Source organism: Urocampus carinirostris, chromosome 19 (assembly GCF_059441175.1).
Source record: "Urocampus carinirostris isolate Australia breed hairy pipefish chromosome 19, RoL_Ucar_1.0, whole genome shotgun sequence".
Classification (NCBI taxonomy): domain Eukaryota; kingdom Metazoa; phylum Chordata; class Actinopteri; order Syngnathiformes; family Syngnathidae; genus Urocampus; species Urocampus carinirostris.
This window is the reverse complement of record NC_142367.1, coordinates 28,484,407-28,505,975: the sequence shown is the minus strand read 5'-3', so window position 1 is coordinate 28,505,975 and position 21,569 is coordinate 28,484,407. Positions and strand designations below refer to the sequence as shown.

At 44.6% G+C, this 21,569-nt stretch overlaps 1 protein-coding gene across 1 annotated transcript in view; it reads left to right on the top strand.

The window, feature by feature from the left end:
• kcnc3b (potassium voltage-gated channel, Shaw-related subfamily, member 3b) overlaps nucleotides 1–21,569 on the top strand; it is a 101,537-nt gene that overhangs the window by 46,607 nt on the left and 33,361 nt on the right. The window contains exons 3-5 of the mRNA XM_088324316.1: nucleotides 15,935–16,916; nucleotides 20,379–20,573; nucleotides 21,195–21,323. Of these exons, the coding sequence (XP_088180442.1) occupies nucleotides 15,935–16,916; nucleotides 20,379–20,573; nucleotides 21,195–21,316 (1,299 nt within the window). The 3' untranslated portion in view covers nucleotides 21,317–21,323. The remainder of the gene's footprint in view (nucleotides 1–15,934; nucleotides 16,917–20,378; nucleotides 20,574–21,194; nucleotides 21,324–21,569) is intronic.

Here is a 21,569-nt window from a genome sequence, read left to right as displayed (position 1 = left end):
TTTGTTTTGAATATTTGTTTGTTTGTTTGAATTGATTTCCCTAAGGGAAGCTCATTTTCACCGACTGTACAGTCAGTGCTGTTGCAGCAGAGCGTGCGCCAAATGACCTATTTACAGCACCTGGTATTCCCAGGCAGTCGCCTATCAAAGTACTAACCAGGCCCGATCCTGCCCGAAATAAACTCCGCTATGAAAACGAAATACTCATTTTTGTGACATATGAATATTTCTAAAAAATAGTTGATGTCGTTTTGCCTATTATTCAAATCATTTTGTACTGAAGGTTTTTTTGTACCACTAGGAGGAACGGACTCTTCCATTATGAATGTGGGATTCCAAACAAACAGGCAAAGTGATCTTGGCCGACTGCAGCGATTGGCCGAAGGGCAAAAACGAGTGCCAACGCAATCTGTCGACAATCTCGTTCCTACAAACTAAGAGCAATCGCCGTTGCTTGGACCTCTGTTCCCTTTGAGGAAAAAAACTGACATTTTCTTGGGTGAGAGTTGAGGAAGGCCGTTGACTAAGAAAATAACAAGCGCTACTTATCATACCTTTCTCAATGACACTTCCTTAAAGGTACATTGAGTCACATTTAAGCTTCAGATGACACAGCGTAGCAGCAAGATGCCAGACAAACATGGCAGGGAAATTCTAGGTATGGATATAGTTCATATATTTTTGCCTGGTATTCAAATCTATTAGGTTTTTTTCCACTGAATGAAGGTTTATTGTACCACTAGGAGGCACTGTCTGTTTGTCGGTACAGTGTGTAATCGGCGTAGCAGCAAGATGCTCGACAACCATGGCGGCGAATACTAGGTATAGATTCTGCTATCTAAAAGAAATTGTGTTGTTTTTTTTTTTAAATAACATTGGTATGATGGTTAAGGATTTTTTTTCTTCATTCAAATCAATGTTTGTTTTTTACTGAATATTTTCTTTACAACTGGGAGGCACTCAATACTACACACTGTCCCTTTAAGGCCCCCAGCACCCTTTTGACGTTTGTCTCTTGCTTTTATGTGTTTTCTTGATTTCGACATGAGTCCCATGTTTTTAAGAAGCTGCTTTTTGTAATGATGATGGGGTCTTTGTAAGCCCTACTGCGTCATATTTGACCACTAGAGGGCACCGTTGTCTCATGCGAATTACAACCAATGCCACACCCAGTAAAAAGATGCCGGACAAACATGGTGGCGACTTAAGTAGGGAGATGAAAAGAAAGTAACACAAGTTTCTCAACTTCGGATAATTTCCCAAAATATCATTAATATTATGGTTCTTGCGCAGCACGGCGGCGCAGTGGTTAGCGCATGTGTGTGTGGGTTCAAATCCAGCTCCAGACTTCCTGTGCGGAGTTTGTATGTTCTCCCCGTGCTTGCGTGGGTTTCCTCCGGGCACTCCGGTTTCCTCCCACATTCCAAAAACATGCTTGTCAGGTGAATTGGCCGGTCCAAATTGTCCCTAGGTGTGAATGAGCCGTCGGTTGTTTACTAATTGTAAGCAAGCTTGTCAGAGTTTGCATGTTCTCCCTCTGCTTGCGTGGTTTTCCTCCGGGCACTCCGGTTTCCTCCCACATTCAGAAAACATGCATGTCAGGTGAATTGGCCGGTATAAATTGTCCCTAGGTGTGAATGAGCGAGCGAGTTGTCTGTCCCCGTGTGCCCTGCGATTGGCTGGCAACCCGTTCAGGGTGTCCCCTGCCCACTGCCCGATGATTGCTGGGATGGGCTCCAGCACCCCCGCGACCCTACTGAGGATAAGCGGTGCAGCTAATGAGATGAGATGAGATTATAGTTCTTGGATTCTTGCCTAGAATTCGAATCCGTTTTTTAAAATTTTTTTTTACTGAATGAGTTAATATTACACACTATCCCTTTAAGCAGTGACGTGCAGTCCGTGGAGGCAGGTAAGCCTGAGCCTCCCCAGTTATCATGCAAAAACAGACGAAATGGTTATATCTACTCCGTGTTAAGTTGTCTCTCGTTTAGTTTCACAATTTCTTGATTTTCTTTTTCCGAATTGCGAAATTTTCAAAATAAATCATGAATATTATATATTGTGCCGAGCAGCTGCAGATGCAGAGTGAGGCACGCAATTCCCTTGCCTCACGGCAGAGGGCATCGTTGAAACGAAGGATTAGGATATGGTACATACCTCAATCCTTAAAAATGGAATTATTGCGAGTTTTAACAAGTCAAGCCATCCAGTCATTTTATTTTCTCATTGAATGGAAGATGACTTATTTATTTATTTATTCGTTCAGTGTTCTGGTTTGCCCGCGTCCCGGCGTCCCAGACGCATCATTTTTGCTGGGGACGCATCGTCTCGAATCAACGTGCGTCCCTGGGACGCAACATTTTCGACATCAAATTGTCATTATTACTCGATTACTTTTTTATATTTTAACAAAGACTTACCGCACTCCAAATTTTTCGTCAGGCAGATCCGCCATTGTTGTTTTGGTCTCGCGCCGATCTCGGCAAACGAGATCTCGTTGCTTCGAGATGACGTCATTGTTTTGGCGGTTGTCGAGTGAAAGAGAAGTATGCCTCCGAAAAAACAGTTGGTATTAGGTGCAAATCAACCAAAAATCGGTCATTTCTTCAGTGTCGGTAATAAGTCGAAACATAATGCAGAAAGTGATAACAACGGCAATAATTCCGGCTTGAAAAAACGGCGGAGAAATTCTTCGGCAGATCGCGGAGGCAAGGAAAACACGCGTGTTGAAGCGAACGATTCGATTAAAGAAAATAAACAAATGAATACTAGCAAGAAAAGGACTTTTCTGCCAAAATGGACTCAATTATATTCCTGGTGACACTATGAGGAGGAGGATAATGGATTGGACCTTGAGAAGGCATTACAACTGTGGCGGGATAGCAAACCACAAAGAATATATGAACTGAAAAATCTGAAGTGATAGCCGCTTTGTATTACCAATAAACTGTGATGATTAAAACTGAGTGAATATATAGATTTATATTATATATTTGTCATCGATTTACAATTTCAACCACGATAAGACTAAATTTTGGGGACCCATAGATTTTTGAACATGCAAGTCCCCGTGACCCGTCACTTTTCACAGCTCAAATGAACACCGATTATTATTATTTTTTTTAAATGCTGTCTTGCTCAGCCAATCAAATGATGAATAAGATGTAAGTTGACTTCATTGGATTGTTGTGCCTTGAGTCAAGGAAACTAGAAATATCTAAAAATGAGCTGTAACAATATCCTCCAACCTTCCGCCCGCTACATTGATAAAGCGACAAGGACCACCATTTGAGGACCACCGACTGGTTTTTGACAAGGTCTTCGTTTTTGCATCGCCGCAGCACGGACAGACTATTCGGCTCACAACCGTCCTTAGCGCCTGAAAGCTAACGCAGCGGTTGCCATAGCGACCGAGAGCCAGGCATAGAATTGGGGATGCGGATGGGGATGCGGATGAAGGGGGGGAGGGGTATACTCTGCGTAATACTCTAATGATAAAGCTCTTCTGGATGCTGCTGCAGTGTACAGAACACTCTCTCCCTTTACTTCATTTTCCATCTCTCTTTCTTGTTCTTTCTTTTTCTCTCTCTCTCTTTATCATCATGGAGCCGGTCGCCGTCGTTCACTTCCGAGAGCCGGCTGTTTGAGCCGTTCCGTCCGACGACGACTCGCCCCGAGTGCGCCATTGTTTTCCTCCTGCAGCTTTTCCCCACCGCGGCTCTTTCTTTCACTCGCTCCATCAACTTCTCTCTCTTTTTCCTCTCCGGCTCGGAAATTGATGCCGACGATGCGGCCGAGCTCATTCGAGAGTCGGGAGAGAGGGGGGACTCCGTCGGGCCTTGAAGGTCACGGTGGCTGCAGGTGTGGCACGCTTCGGCCTCCGCTGTTGGGAATTGAGAGCACGCTAGCTTTCAGGATGACGGCACGCTAGCCTATCCTATAATATTCGCCGTGATGCGGGGATGCACGCACGGCAGATAAATAAGTGTGACAGATTGCAAGTCCTCCTTTTTATGGCCGTCCTCCAACTCTCACTCTTGCTGCTATCCCCTCAATGCGGCACTCGTGTCAGGGGGTGTCGGACGGACCCAAATGCGGCACTCGAGGGGACAGGGATGAAATCAAACCCCACCAGAGGGGGCGTTTATATATATATATGTTACCGCGGTGTACTTGTCCCACCAAAGATCCACATTCACGCTGGACTGGATGATGAGGTTTTTATTATTACAGTTTCTGCAAATGAATGAGTCACAACATTAGCTTTGCTGCTGGCTTTGATCTCTTTGATCTCAGTAGCAGTTCCCTCTAAAAACTGCCCAAAGCATATCAAAGAGCTTTCTTTTCCATTTACATAAAATACATTTGTACATCCATTTGAACAAGATACTTTTAACAAGAGATTGTATAGTGGATTTTTAACGTTTACAATGAATTCAACATATTTTTCTTTAGTCTAAATTTTAACCAACATCATCCTTTTTAATATATATGAGAAAATAGAAATAAGAACAATAATATAAAAACGGATACAATTTACCTGCAGATGAAATGAGTTACAACATTAGCTCTTCTGCTGGCTTTGATGTCTTTGATCTCTACAAGGGGAATTAATATTTTAGTAAAACAGAAACAAAACGAAAATAAATCTAAACAGCTTGACAACATCAGTCACATTACTGTGCATGTTGAGAGATTTGTCAGCTGGGGTTATAATATTTAAAATGAACTTCTTTTGTGGAGCACCAAAAGATGTGTCTTACCAGTAGCAGTTCCCTCTGAAAACTGCCAACAAACCCCGCCTCCCGGTCACATGTCAGAAGCCAAAACCAAACCCCACCCCATACCAGCAGGTGGCACTGTTGGACCCATCCTTGCAGGACACTTACCAAAAACTATACACATATTTCAGCAGGAATTTCAACAAAACAAAAGTTATTATTACACCCGTTACATATATATATATATATATATATATATATATATATATATATATATATATATATATATATATATATATATATATATATATATATATATATATATATATTATATATACCACAGCCATATCCCTCTAGTGGGAGGTGGCTAATGTCATTTCTGACTCTTTTTGGGAGATTGATTCAGAGGAGGGGATTCCCAGCCCCCTCGCTCAACCTAACTGAGGTGTTGGGAGTCATTAGGTGAGCAAACCCCCCAATTCCAACCCCTAATGCTGAACGCCAAGCAGGGAGGCAACGGGTACCAATCTTTAAGTCTTAGGTATGACTCGGCCGAGAACCACAACCTCCCAGTCTCGGGGCGGGCGCCATACCCCCAAGGCCACCGAGTTGCAGCAAAAATATACTCAACTGGAGAAATTGCCCCCGCCCCCCTTCCTCTAAGTCATTTTGTGCATAATTTTGGATACCACTTGGTCGTGTAGGGATGAAAGAAGCAAAAACAACCCGAAGAGCCGTTAGGGACCCGAAAGAGCAAGTTATTTTTAGTGAGCCGAGCCGAAGAAGCCGGTTCTCGCAAAACTCTACTGACTTTACTCCACTTCGTTCTACTTCGACATTGACTTTAAAATATCGCATTTGGAACACAGCGTCAGGGGAACCCATGTGTTTTTCCTTCATGCACTGTAACTTTGACTTAATTTGCTTTTTAATTAGCAATTTGGAGCTCTGATTTTTGCGAGCTGACTCGATTTTCTTGTGCGCGGAAAAGCTCTGGGTAGTGCGCGATTGCGCACGCACGCCGCTTAGAGGGAACATTGGTCTTGGGGTGATGAAAATCTTGGAGTGGAGGTTTGGGAGTACCTTTAAAAAGATGGATTTAGCCGAGGATCTCGGGAGTGGCAGGTCTTGGAGAGGGTGAACTTGGAACTGGGAGGGAATCAAAGAGGGAGGTCGTAAGAGGAGAATCTACCAAAAGTCAGCACACCATTACAGTAAATTCTTTACCCGATTGATTTCCTGTTAGTTTGACATTCCCGTAAAAGCAAAGCCCCCTCTCGCTGCCTACCATGTTCTACTACAATACCTGAAAACCGTGATCGTTTTACTGCCTCTTTAATGGGCTTCTCCATCTGCGCCACAATGCTACAGGCTGACTTCTGAGTGGACAAACGTTGGCTCACGCATTCTATCAAAGACACACTAATTGCACGTTTAAATCGACACCCTGGGATCAATATTTTATTTTATAGCTGGAAATATGGTAGGGAGAATATCTACATGAGGAGAAATTCCGTGTTTTTCCTGCTCTGCAATGTCCAACCTTGTGCTTCCTCCCACCTGTCCAGCCTCCACCTGCCGTACTTTACAAGGAAGCGGCTACTGTAGCCTTGCCACCATGTTCTCTTTTGTGCATCACTGTACGGTTGCCACTCTTTTCTTCCTTTGTGCGCGCGTCGAGCCGGCTCCCGAGAGCATTCGGATGCATTTGCTCCAAAAATGCTCGGTAATGAGGAGGAAGCTGTGTTATTTCGGGTGTTACTTGAAAAAGGCTTTTGTTTTATTTGACGGGATATTAATAGCATTTGTGACGGCGCCGTCCGTCTGAATGTTTTGCAGCCAGGTTTTTGCAGGGATTGGCATATAGCAGTATAACCGCCCGAGTTTTGCGTTTTTTTTTTTTTTGTACTCAAGCTGAAAAGATTATTTGATGGTTTAGTCATGAAAGGTGTTTCATTTTATTTATCTGGTTTTGCAAGTCATTGTCATGAACAAAAACAGGACCAGGACCCAAACGCGTTTCTTACTCAAGCCTTTTATTTTACGGGAAATGGGGATACTGGACAGGACGGGACAGACAGGATTGATAATGAAACAGGATATCGAAATTAAACAGGACAAACTAGACGGGAACAAAACTGGAGAGAATAATGAACAGGACATAAATAGACGGGAACTAAACTGAAAACCGATATTAGGACCCAAACGCGTGCCATTTCTCACACAAGCCTTTTATTTTACGGGAAATGGGGACTCATGCACGTTAGGCAGCAGTCTGGCGTGGAATGATAGGAAGCCAGAGGCCAACGAGATCGATACCGATTGCCCGAGTCGATATCGGACTGATGGGGTCGAAACCGGACAGGACGGGACAGACAGGATTGATAATGAAACAGGATATCGAAATTCAACAGGACAAACTAGACGGGAACGAAACTGGAGAGAATAATAAACAGGACAAAAAAAGACAGAAACTAAACTAAAAACCGATATTAGGACCCAAACGTGTGACGTTTCTCACACAAGCCTATTATTTTACGGGAAATGGGGACTCATGCACGTTAGGCAGCAGTCTGGCGTGGAATGATAGGAAGCCAGAGGCCAACGAGATCGATACCGATTGCCCGAGTCGATATCGGACTGATGGGGTCGAAACCGGACAGGACGGGACAGACAGGATTGATAATGAAACAGGATATCGAAATTCAACAGGACAAACTAGACGGGAACGAAACTGGAGAGAATAATAAACAGGACAAAAAAAGACAGAAACTAAACTAAAAACCGATATTAGGACCCAAACGTGTGACGTTTCTCACACAAGCCTATTATTTTACGGGAAATGGGGACTCATGCACGTTAGGCAGCAGTCTGGCGTGGAATGATAGGAAGCCAGAGGCCAACGAGATCGATACCGATTGCCCGAGTCGATATCGGACTGATGGGGTCGAAACCGGACAGGACGGGACAGACAGGATTGATAATGAAACAGGATATCGAAATTCAACAGGACAAACTAGACGGGAACGAAACTGGAGAGAATGATAAACAGGATAAAAATAGACAGAAACTAAACTGAAAACCGATATTAGGACCCAAACGCGTGACATTTCTCACACAAGCCTTTTTTTTATGGGAAATGGGGAGTCATGCATGTGAGGCAGCAGTCTGGCGTGGAATAATAGGAAGCCAGAGGCCAACGAGATCGATACCGATTTCCCGAGTAGATATCGGACGGATGGGGTCGATACCGGACAGGATGGGACAGACAGGATTGATAATGAAACAGGATATCGAAATTAAACAGGACAAACTAGACGGGATTAAAAACTGGAGAGAATAATAAACATGTCAAAAATAGACAGGAACAAAACCGGAAACCGTTATTAAACAGGACCAAAATAAACGGGAACAAAACCTGACAGGAAATACCAACAGGAAACAGGACCGTGTCAAAACCCACGTCTTGCGGGGCAGATGTTCGCTGACGGGCTGACAAAGAAAGAGTGAGAGCACTGAGCTTTAAATAGACGGGAAGCCAATCTGTCAATGAGCCGCAGCTGGCGCCACATGGGCGGGACTAATTGGGCGCCGTGGCAACCGTGACAGTAATGTTTGGTGACAGCGCTTCACATTTTCACAAAGAGGTGTACCGTATTTTCCGGACTATAAGTCGCTCCGGAGAATATGTCGCATTAGCCAAAAATTGCATGATCGAGAAGGAAAAAACATATATATACTGTAAGTCGCATTTACAGGGGACATTTATTTGATAAAACGCAACGACAAAAACATGCATGTCATTTTTCTTTTGTTCCCCCCTTCCTTTAAGTCATTCTGTGCACAATTTTACATCATATTTGGTCGTGTAGGGATGAAAGAAGCAAAAACAACCCAAAGAGCCGTTTAGGACCCGAAAGAGTCGGTTCTTTTTAGTGAGTCGAGCCGAAGAAGCCGGTTCTCGAAAAATTCTACTGACTTTACTCAACTTCGTTCTACTTCGACATTGACTTCCAAATTACGGCATTTAGAACACAACGTCAGGGGAACCCGTGTATTTTGACCTTCATGCACTGTCACTTTGACTTCATTGGTTTCTTAATGAGCAATTTGGAGCCCTGATTTTTGTGAGCTGGCTCGATTTTCTGTGCGCAGAAAAGCTCTGGGTCGTGCGCAATTGCGCGCACACACGCAGTTTAGAGGGAACATTGCAGTCTGACTGGAGTATAAGTCGCACCCCCGGCCAAACTATGAAAAGAATCCTGACCTATAGTCCTATAGAAAATAAAGATAATCTATTTTTTTGGTCGCCATTGCTCAGATTTACAAATCAACCGAAAAAGAAATCAGAAATAAGACACCGGCAAGAACCAGGTGTGAAAACTGAACATTAAATATTTGCTAGAGACACACACCGCATCTTAAGGTAGTATCAGGACAAAGTTTTTATTTTTTTATCCATTATAGAGTAGTGTAAGACTCAAGAAGCTATCCTCATTATCCAGTGTCATGGGGTGTGGTTCATGTCAACTCAGGCAGTGCCATATTGACCAATAAATGAACTTGCCGTATTTTCCGCACTATAAGGCGTACCTAAAAGCCTTTCTTTTTTTCAAAAACTGACCATGCGCCTTATAATACAGTGCGCCTTATATATGGATCAATATTAAGTCGCAAAGTCTTGAGACTAAGGCAAGCAGCCGCCGACTCGATTTTCCCCCGAAGGCGAAGTCGTCCGCGGTGTATGCTACCGGCGTATCATTTCCTAACCAATGTGTCAATCATCATTTGAATCAGTCACTATTGGCTAAAGTTATTCGGAGGTAAAGGGGGCGGATCCTTTTTATCATTTACAGGCTCGCATAGGCTAAAGGGGCGAAATAAAGCCTGCGATTGGCCGAAAAAGATGAATGTGAATAGCAAGTTTGGTTGTCTACGGCATAGAGGAAACATGTTTTACCGTTCTGTATTTGTAAATATTTTACCCTCCTGGATTTACTACACTCACGGATACAAGAGGACCATGGTTGCACATTGTTATTGAACGCGACGACTTCGGTGAGGTACTCCGGCTATATATTTTCCCAGTATCTTGTTTCAGAGTGATCTAGATGTTTCTGTGATGGGTCTTTTTTTTAAATGAAACTCAATTCCAAGTGTTTATTGTCATATGCACAGTAAAGTTGCGAGCGAAAAAGAAAATAGAAACTAAGGAATGGTTGGCGTTTCTTGAATTTCAAAACTTTAACCTTCCGAATGATATTTGGAACGACGCATTTGAGTGACATCGTACGGACACTGTTTCCGTACATGTCTGAGACACGCATTTGCTTCTTTGCAAGCTTTTGGGAATGTTAAGGGGGTAATAAGTTGGACTGAACCATCTGACTGTTTTGTCCACGTTCCCATTGTAGCGCCTTATAATCCGGTGCGTCTTATGTATGTCAAAAATAGGACCAAAAACTATTTTTTCGGGGTGCGCCCTATAACCCTGTGCGCCTTATAGTGCGGAAAATACGGTACATGAGGGAAACACTGGGAACAGCGCACACTGTACTGTATTATTGACTCGAGGCAGTATTTTTCCGTTCAGGTTTTTCGTAACCTCAAATTTATCCAAAATAAAAGTATCTCAAATACAAAATAATATTTGAAGCGCAGTTCATTTAGGGTTAAATCGTTGCAAACATCTTAGAGAAAAATCAGGGAAAGAGAAAGATGCGGGCGTGACATGTCGCTCCAAAAAGACAATCACCCGTGTTGACAGGTGAGGCAGCGCCTCACTTGCTTCCCCTGACTGCATGCCATCTTGTTTTACTTCAACCTACGTGGCAGGGCGCTCATCAAATGAAATAACTCTATTCTCTTTCCTTCATATTATTCGTCGGCAATGTTCCCTGTAATTGTCCAGGGGTCTGCGCGTTCACACAAAGTCGGTGAGCAACACTTGAAACAATAGTGGGCAACGGCAATCCCAGGTGTGGCAACTAAATTATTATCAAACATGTCCAAAACTTGACATCACCTTACATTTTGCTGAGTTTCCGGCAATGCAAAATCCTTTTTCACTTTTGAAGGATTTGACTACAAACGTCATTTGTTTTTACAACAATTCTTTCACAAGATTTCCATTTCTTTTTTTTCCTGATATCTTTTGTCGCATAATATTAACATTTTTGGGGGTTTAATGAGTCGGTTGTCAGATACAGAACTATACTTTTTTAGTGGAAGTACAATGTTGGCAACAAGATTGACTTGATATCATTGGTAATGATTTGAATGCAACACAAAACTTTTCTTCTTTTTCCGTTTTTTTCCTTTTTAAAAATTCCTTTAAAACAAATCTCATTGTGTTTATTTTTTTCCGAACTGTTACTTTTTTCTTATTCTTCTCTATTTACTTTTTTCCTTTGATTCTTTTTTTCTTTTTTTTCCTGGATTTTTTCTAAATTTTTCCTTCTTTTTTTCTCCTTTACTTTTGCTTCTTTTTTCTCTACATTTTTTTCTTTTTTTCTGGCTTTTTTCTAAATATTTCCTTCTTTTTTTTCTTACTTTTGTTTCTTTTTTTCTTCATTTTTTTTCTTTTTTTCTGGCTTTTTTTCTACATTTTTCCTTCTTTTTCTCTTCCTTTAGTTTCTTTTTTTCTCAGCTTTTCACTACTTTTTCATTTTGGTATTTTTTTCTTTTTTGTTCTATTCCCCCCTTCCTTGAAGTCATTTTGTGCATCATTTTACATCATATTTGGTCGTGTAGGGATGAAAGAAGCAAAAACAACCTGAAGAGCCTTTTAGGACCTGAGAGAGCCGGTTCCTTTTAGTGAGCCGAGCCGAAGAAGCCGGTTCCCGAAAAACTCTATTCACTTGACTCAACTTCGTTCTACTTCGACCTTGACTTCCAAATACCGCATTTAGAACACAGTGTCAGGGGAACCCGTGTATTTTGACCTTCATGCACTGTAACTTTGACTTAATTGGCTTCTTAATGAGCAATTTGGAGCCCTGATTTTTGTGAGCTGGCTCAATTTTGTTGTACGCGGAAAAGCTCTGGGTAGTGCGCGATTGCGCACACACGCCGCTTAGAGGGAACATTATTCGTCGGCCGTTGAGGGTGCGTAACAAGCGGGTCCCGTCGGTGCTATCCTGCTTCCCCAAGACAAAGCATCACGAGGCATGAAGGTAGCGGTAGGAACCCGGTAGGAGCCCGGTAGGAGGAGCTTGATGGAGAAGCTGGAGGGGGAGAGCACTGCAGCAATCTCAGAAAGTAGGTCAGACACAGCAGCAGAGAAAAGAAGAAAAAGATGGAGTAAGTGAAAGGAAGCGGAATTATTTGGGTTACTAAAGTGGGGTACGCTGGTATCTACAATAGAATAGAATAGACTTTTATTGTCATCATTACAAAATGGGTTGAACATATTGTGACAACGAAATTGGATGTGGCACTCCAGTTTCACAGTGACGATAAAAGAAAACAAAGAAGATAAAGGAACAAAGAAGATGTTTGTTCTGTCCTTGTTGCAGGCTTTGTTTTCTTTCGGAGGGAGGTGTATGAGGGGGTGAGGGACGGACAGAGATGGCCGGATCCAACTAGATGTTTGATCTTACTGTACACACGGTCCAGTGTTTTTTCCTCTCTTTGATTAGTCCACGTATTGAATGAATTTGGGATGCATGCCCAGTTAAAGTCGCCGGCGACGATAAAAGCTCCGTCGGGGTGTGCGAGCTGCTGTTTATTGATAGCAGCGGGCAGGAGATTTAGCGCTATGCTAATGTTAGCATCCGGTGGAACGTGAACGGCAAGCACAATGACCACAGTTAGCTCTCTCGGTAGATAGAAGGGTCTACACGATACTGCTAGGAACTCTATATCGAGTGAGCAGTGTGTGTCAATGATTTGGCTGTTATTGTAGCGCATAGTCCCCCACTGCTAGTTGGACTGCGGCGTCGGGGAAGCCAAGACTCCGTGATGACAAAAATACTGCAATTTCTGACGCAGCTCAAATTCACTCATTTTGTGGACAATGGATCTGGCGTTGGTCAGGAACAGGCTCGGAAGCGCCTTCTTAGCCTGGGCCCGACCGGCAGCCTTTTCTTTTGCGCCGTCTCGGTCGAGCGTCCTGCTAGTTGGACTGCGGCGTCGGGGAAGCCAAGACTCTGTGATGACAAAAATACTGCAAATCCGGACGAAGCTGTTGGTGGCGATCGGCAGCTCAAATTCACTCATTTTGTGGACGATGAATCTGGCGTTGGTCAGGAACATGCTCGGAAGCGCCTTCTTAGCCTAGGCCCGACCGGCAGCTTTTTCTCCGTTGTTGTCGGCAGGCAGATCACCCAGGGAGTTCCGGTGGTCTCTGGATATCCCTCGGGATGTTATTGTAGTTGCAAAAGGAGTCGAAGGGAAAATATGAGGGATAAAAGAACACTAAAGACAAAAAGACGAACTGGAGAGCCTGAAGCCGCTGCGCTCGCGCGCGCCGCCATCTCGGATCTATCTATCTACTTGCACTAATGTGTGCATGAATGCGGCCTTTTCTCCATCCGCAGCAAAATATGCTGCAGGCTGACCTCCGAGCGGACAAACGCTTACTCGCGCATTCTATCAAAGAGCTGGTCCGCAGGAGTTTCGCTCAACAAATGGAAATACTTAGGCCTCTTTTAAGGAACTGCTTATGACGTACTGTAAGTGCACAGTGTCAGAAAAGACACAGTGGCACGCACGCTACACTAAGGGCACTCAGGCTTCTTCTATACCGACTCCACTCAAGTATGAATTACCTTTCTCTTTTTGCTCTTTGGGCCGTGTCCGTCTTTTATTATTTATCGGATGAGTATACCGCGTCTATAAATACACGCTGCGGCCCCGCTGCAACGGACCGCACCGGAGAAACTCCAAGCACGACGGGATTGATTCATTGACAATCGCTCGGCGCTGGTCGGTGACACCGAAAATTGCCTTTGTGAGCGATGTTCCCTCTAAGCTGCGCGTGTGCGCAATTGCGCACTACCCAGAGCTTTTCCGCGTACAAGAAAATCTAGCCAGCTCACAAAAATCAGGGCTCCAAATTGCTAATTAAGAAGCCAATGAAGTCAAAGTTACTGTGCATGAAGGTCAAAATACACGGGCTCCCCTGACGTTGTGTCCTAAATGCGGTATTTTGAAGTCGAGTTGAAGTAGAACGAAGTTGAGTAAAGTTAGTAGAGTTTGTCGGGGAACCGGCTTCTTCGGCTCGGCTCACTAAAAGGCACCGGCTCTTTCGGGTCCTAAACGGCTCTTCGGGTTGTTTTTGCTTCTTTCATCCCTACACGACCAAATATGATGTAAAATGATGCACAAAATGACTTAAAGGAAGGGGGGAATAGAACAAAAAAGAAAAAAATACCAAAATAAAAAAGTAGTGAAAAGCTGAGAAAAAAGAAACAAAAGGAAGCGCAAAAAGAAGGAAAAATTAAAAACAGACAGAAAAAAAGAAAATAAAGAAATGTAGGAAAAAAGTAAATAGAGAACAAAAAAAAGTAATAACTCGGAAAAAATAAACGATGAGATTTTTTTTAAAGGTATTAAAAAAAAAGTAGAAAAAAAACCCGGAAAAAAGAAGAAAAAGTTTGTGTTGCATTCAAATAATTTCAAATTATACCAAGTGAATCTTGTTGCCAACATTGTACGTCCACTCAAAAATGTAATTAAGTACAGTTTTGTATCTTACAACTTTGCCACACTTGGGATTATGGTTGCTCACTGTTGTTTCAAGCGTCGCTCACAGACTTTGTGTGAACGCTCAGACCCCTGGAAAATTACAGGGAATATTGGACTCAGGTTTTAATAAAAAACATAAAAAAAATGGTGATGCATGTTCTTACTTTTTCAAGTGTTTTATCCCGATACCAGATACTGATAGGACTAGTGCATCAAATCGTCCCCATTCTCACCACTTGAGAAAGTGTCTGTGCTAATTCCTGATCATTTCCATTTGGATGTTTTGCTCTCTTGGAATTGAACCACTCTATATTATCCATTCAATATGTGGACTGAGCAATTCGGGAAAAACACTGGACTATGTGTAATGTAAGATCAAACATCAAACATTCCTGTTGTATCCACCAACTCCGTTTGTCCCTCACCCCCATCATCACCCCCCCCCCCCTCCCTCCGAAGGAAAACAAAGCCTACTTACAACAAAGACAGTTAGTTCTTTGTTCCTTTATCTCTTTGTTTCCTTATCCTCACTGTAAATGTGGAACTGGAGTCGTCCAATTTCGTTGTCACAGCATATCCCATGTTGTAACAATGACAATAAAGGCATATTCTATTCTATTCTATTCTATTCTATATTATGGTCAGGTTACAGTTTACCACTTTAAATAGAATTGACTTTTCAATTTTTATCATTATTTTTTTTTTTTTTTTTTGGGATCCTCACTTGCCACCAGTGTTGGGCGTGTTACTGGAAACCAGTAACTAGTAAAGTTACTACGTAGTTACTTCATTTGGAATGTAACTCAATGACCTCCGGATTACAAACACTAAAAAGTATAACCGCTTTTGTACTTACACAAGCCGCACCTGTATAGAAGCCGCATGCGCCCACATTAAAACATGTAACACAATCATGAATTTAACCCAAATCCGACTTTGAGTCCCGCAATTGTGACTGAATATAAAGTACACAGTCCAAAAACAACAGCCGGCATATTGAATGTAAAATGATACCGGTACTTAACGTATGACGCAGGCCTGCAGAGTCCGGGTCCCGTTGAAAATAATCCAAGGGAAAAAAAATGTATATTTCCAAATGTAAGGGTGGAAAAATATATCCACTATTTTCTGCTGCGTCCACAAACACCTTTACCGGTCCCCACTTTCCAAGTGTTACTCCAAAAGTAATTATCTGGTTACAAATATACATTACTGTATATGCTTGCATATAAGCTAACCTCCTAAGATGTATCTAAGATGGCCAAATAATAAAATGACCAGAAGAAAAGGTATACACCAACCTGTGGTGGCAGTAAAGCCTCTATATTTCTTGGTGCATGCCATCTCAGCCGATACAGTCCATATCCATATTGGCTCCAAACCACTCCTTTACCATTTCTGGGTACTGTCCATTTTGGGGTGCGGCTTATAATCAGGTGCGCTCTATAGTCTGGAATTTACGGCAATTGCGTTCCTTTGAGACAGCTCGTCACTAACCTCCTGCTTTTTCTCTTTCCCAGTACGTGGCGTTTGGCTCCTTGTTTTTTATCCTCATCTCCATCTCCACTTTCTGCATGGAGACGCACGAGGCCTTCAACACCATCCTCAACAAGACGGAAAACGTGACGGTGGGCAACCAGACGCGCGAGGAGATCGTCTACGAGGTGGTGACGGACAGCTGGCTGACCTACGTGGAGGGCGTCTGCGTCATCTGGTTCACCATCGAGGTCCTGCTCCGGGTCATCTTCTGCCCGGACAAGGTGGAGTTCTTCAAAAGCACCCTCAACATCATCGACTTTGTGGCCATCCTGCCCTTCTACCTGGAGGTGGGCCTGAGCGGGCTTTCCTCCAAAGCCGCCAAGGACGTCCTGGGCTTCCTGCGGGTGGTGCGATTCGTCCGCATCCTTCGAATCTTTAAGCTGACCCGCCACTTTGTGGGTCTTCGCGTCCTGGGCCACACCCTTCGCGCCAGCACCAACGAGTTCCTCCTGCTCATCATCTTCTTAGCGCTGGGCGTGCTCATCTTCGCCACCATGATCTACTACGCCGAGAGGATCGGCGCCCACCCGGACGACCCGGCCGCCAACGCCCACACCAACTTCAAGAACATCCCCATCGGTTTCTGGTGGGCGGTGGTGACCATGACCACCTTGGGCTACGGAGACATGTACCCGGAAACCTGGTCGGGGATGCTGGTGGGAGCCTTGTGCGCCCTGGCCGGAGTGCTGACCATCGCCATGCCCGTCCCCGTCATCGTCAACAACTTCGGCATGTACTACTCGCTGGCCATGGCCAAGCAAAAATTGCCCAAGAAGAAGAACAAGCATATTCCTAGAGCGCCTCAGCCGGGATCTCCCAATTACTGCAAGCCGGATGCTCTGGCCATGGCTACCGCCTCGCCGCAAAGGCTTTTGGGAAACGTCCTAGGAGGAGTGATGGTCCCGGCCGGCCTGGGGGGTGACTGTCCTCTCGCCCAGGAAGAAATCATAGAGATCAACAGAGGTGAGCGCTTTCATTTCTTCTTTATTTTTTCTATTTTTTTTTAGTTTCTTACAGACTGAGGTTTTGAAAAGAAGTGATTTATACATGTACCGTATTTTCCGCACTATAAGGCGCACCTAAAAGTCTTCATTTTTTTCAAAAGCTGACCATGCGCCTTATAATACAGTGCGCCTTATATATGGATCTATATTAAGTGGCAAAGTCTTGCAACTAAGGCAAGCAGCCGCCGACTAGATTTTCCCCCGAATGTGGAGTAGTCCGCGGTGTATGCTGGGATTTATATACCGGCGTTTTATTGGCTAACCAATGTGTCAATCATCATTTGAATCGCTCGCTATTGGCTAAAGTTATTCGGAGCCTCGGATAGGCTAGAGGGCCGAAAGAAACCCTGCAATTGGCCGAAAAAGATGACTGAATAGCAAGCTTGCTAAACTACGCCATAAAGAAACATTTCATTAGTCTGTATTTGCAAATAATTTACTCTCCTGGATTTACTTCACTCACGGTTGTAAGAAGACAACGATTACGTATCATTATTGAACGTGAGAACTTAGGTGAGCTATGCGGCTTTATATTTTCCTGGTATCTTGTTTTAGAACGATATTGATGTTGCTGTGATGAGTTGAGTGAATTCAACTCAATTCCAAGTGTTTATTGTCATATGCACAGTAAAGTTGCGAGCGAAAAAGAAAATAGAAACTAAGGAATGGTTGCCATTTCTTGAATCCCAAGACTTTAACCTTCCGAATGATGGAACGATGCATTTGAGTGACATCGTACGGACACTGTTTCTGTACATGTCTGAGACACGTATTTGCTTCTTTGCAAGCTTTGGGAATGTTAAGGGGATAATCAGTTGGACTGAATCATTTGACTGTTTTGTCGACGTTCCCAATGTAGCGCCTTATAATCCGGTGCGCCTTATGTATGTCAAAAATAGGACCAAAAACTATTTTTTGGGGGTGCGCCCTATAACCCGGTGCGCCCTATAGTGCGGAAAATACGGTACATAATAAAACAATTAAATAAAAGTATACGATTTCAAATCATTATATATGTCGAGGATTTTTGTTGTGTGCGAATATGTATTAGTTGTAACGGAGAGCATTTCATGAGTGTGTGTTGGAGTAAATGCTTTTTGTAGGTGCACTGCAAAATGAGCATTTTCTTACGGCCAAAGAAATTGTATTTTCTTTTGCAGGGTAGTGCCAATGAGACCACGATTTAGTGAATTTATTTGTGAATTCGGTCCCCGACAAAATCTTTTTGAACAATGTAGTTTGGATGTAAACAGCTTCAAGCTTAGGACCAAAAGACCACATTTTTTTTCAATTCGGGCAGAAAACGTGTCGTGTTCCTCCCCGCAATTGTTTAAATAGGTTAAAAATTATTCCGCGTGGTGGGGGACTTGAGAAATTGAGTTGACCCTTCTGGCTGTCACGTCATTCAAGGAACACAACACTTTCAGGATGGCTAATCCTGTTAACACAACATGTAGGGCAGCTCCGAAACGGTCAGTGATTGTAGTGAACGGGAATTGCATAGAGTGTTACACGCCAGGAACGTAGACAGGACCCAATAGCGTTCGTTTTACTCAGTTTTTATTAAGAACCAGAGCAGTGCTTGCTTCCACCATCCGATGACCGTCGGTCACGGGTAGCTGATGGCAGGAACGCGGAAGTGGCACTTACGTGTCGAGCGAGGGTAGTTGTAGGCAGCGGGAAAACTTGTCGATAACTGGGACAAGAGAGCAAGGGCGGTAACGGGTCCAGAAAAGGTATCAGGCAGGAAACAGGGCAAAACAGGTCAATGGCTGGAACGGAGGAGCAAAGCAGAAACGGATCCAGAAACAGGTCAGCAACAGGTATCAGGCAGGAAAACAGGGCAGGATAATGAGAGTTCAAAGCTTGCCTAGCTGAGAGCATAGGTTCGCAGACGGTCTGACGGCTTCCTCTCGGAAGACGGGGGTTTAAAAAGAGTTCAACAGCCAATCAGATCCCGCGGCTGTTGGCGCCAACGGGGCAGTCGCAGATGCCCCGAATCAGCAATCATGACATAGAGTTTATTTGTGCTTGGAGAAATTGTAACTTTGCTTCTTAAAATGTTGGGGGCCTTGTTGCCTGCGTACAAAAGCTGGTACGTTGTTCCCGCTGCCCTAACAACGTGTGTTCCTTCTTTAGCCCTCTCCTTCGTTTGAGTTTTTTGCCGCGTGTGTCGCTGTTGGTGTCATTTTATCTCCATTAGCATCGGGGCTGCCAAGGGCTTTCCTGTTTTGTTCGATCCCGGTTGGCGCTCGTTGGCTTTTAATGCTTTTAATTCGTCGTGTTGCTGCGTCCCTCAGTTTTTGCGCGTTTGTCTCCATAGCTGTTTGTCGTTGTTGGTTCCGGGTTATCCTGGCTGCTCACTGCGTGTTTTTTGGTTGGCCGGCGTGGCAATTTTATGCCAAAGCTGCGGCCGCCTTTCTCTTTATCTGGTCCCAGTTAGCCTCCGTTAGCTCACCCCGTGTTATTTTTGCCAGTTAGCTCCTTTTTGACTGTCCGTCCTTCTTTGTACCGTTACTTGATCCACCTTCGCCCATGTATTTTTCGCAAAAACTACTAAATCATGGCTCAAAACACTCAAATCCTTGACCAATACGGTAAGTGTCTCGCCAGAGTGGCAGTGTTCTTCACACGAGGTCGCATCTCAGGAAGTCAAAGTCGAGACAGACTGTCTACAAAACACTACTGGGGCGGCAGTAGCTCAGGAGGTAGAGCGTTCGTCTTGGGATCAAGGGATCCCAGTTCGAATCCCAGCTCGTCCGTGTTACATGTCGAAGTTTCCTTGGGTAAGACACTGAACCCCTAATACCCCCAATAAGCAGGTTAGCGTCTTACATGGCTGCAATACAAGGCCGCTATTGGGAAATGTGAAGCACACTGTAAAGCGCTTTGGGAAGTCGCTATAGAAATGCAGATCATTTCATCTCATCTCATCAGCCCTACCGCTTATCCTCATTAGGGTCGCGGGGGCTGGAGCCCATTTCCGGCAGTAGGCAGGGGACACCCTGAACTGGTTGCCAGCCAATCGCAGGGCACACAGGGACAGACAACTCGCTCGCTCATTCCCACCTAGGGACAATTTGGACCGGCCAATCCACCTGAAATGCATGTCTTTGGAATGTGGGAGGAAACCGGAGTGCCCGGAGGAAACCCACGCAAGCACGGGGAGAACATACAAACTCCGCACAGGAAGTCTGGAGCTGGATTTGAACCCACGACAGGTTCCCATGACATGAACTGTGCCGCACAAGCACTAACCACTGCGCCGCCGTGCTGCTCAGATCATCTCATTTCATTTCAAAATGCATTATTTCTGATACACCGATGAAATATGTTTCGAGTTAATGCAAAAAGTGTGTTCTAGAATTCGGGAATGCCTTTAAAAGAGTCGAGTATGTGTTCTCTGCCCACTCTTGCGCAGATTCCAAGCAGAACGGGGACGCAGCCTCGGCGGCGCTAGCCAACGAAGACTGCCCCACCATCGACCAGGTTCTCAGCCCCGACGAGAGGAGCCCCATCGGGCGGGGTCCCACCCGGGAACGCTACCAGCAGGATCGGGCCTGCTTCCTGCTCAACACCAGGGAATTCCGAGCCACGGACGGCAACGTGCGGAAAGGTACGTCCGGTTTCCGTGTCGTATGTCCGTTGGGGACATTTTTGGGAGGGACGCTTCAGACCCGAGAGCGCACATTAGGTGAAGAACTCACTCACGGACTCACATGCACACTCAGCTCTCCTGCTCTGCTCCTTTTTACATCCATGTTGTCCGTCTGTCACCACCGCTTGGTTTGATTACCGAAGTTCTCGTGCGAGTTTGTTTCTGGTTCCATCCGTCCATTGTGTCCGTACGTTTGCTCGTCGATACCGCGGCATCCATCCATGCTCATAAGCAGTCTTTCTCTGTCTTCTGGACTCAGACAGTGGACCATGCATTAATTTACTTCTCGTCACTTCTGTTTCTCTCTCTCCCTCCCTCCCCCCTTTTTTTTGGCGTTCCACCCGATCCTAACCCTCCCTCTCATTCCCCCCATATTCCATCCCCTTTTTCTCCTTTGTGCCGCATCAACCTACCTGCTCCCCCCCCCCTCTTAATTTCATCTCGGTGCCCGTGCCAACCTAACACTTTCATCCATCCGCTCATGGCAATCAAACCACCGCTGCCGCCAACCTGCACCCGAACACTCCCCCACGCTCCCTCCAAACTTTTCAACACCCCCCCTTGTTGACAACAAACTAGAGGCAGCAGCCCTGGCACCCAGCCCAGACTCCCCTCTGACCGAGGATTGGTATAAGATGGAAGGGTCTCTGTTACAGCAGGACCTCAATGCAAACTCCACCTCCTCCTGGATCAAACCCTAGACCAGAGGTAACCATGCAAAAAAAAAGAGAAAAACAAATCAATACCAAGTAGAAGAGCCCTAGCTACAGGTCTGGCTTCAAGTGTCCATTCAGCTCCATCCGGCTCTACATCTCGTTGCATGTTATTGCCGTGATGTACCACGCACAGCGCTACCTGAATACCGAACATCACCCATAATTTCATGTATTTATACGTGTCCTCAGGGCTTTAAGCTGAGGATAAGGCGCTCACATGTACAGTTCTTGGATCATA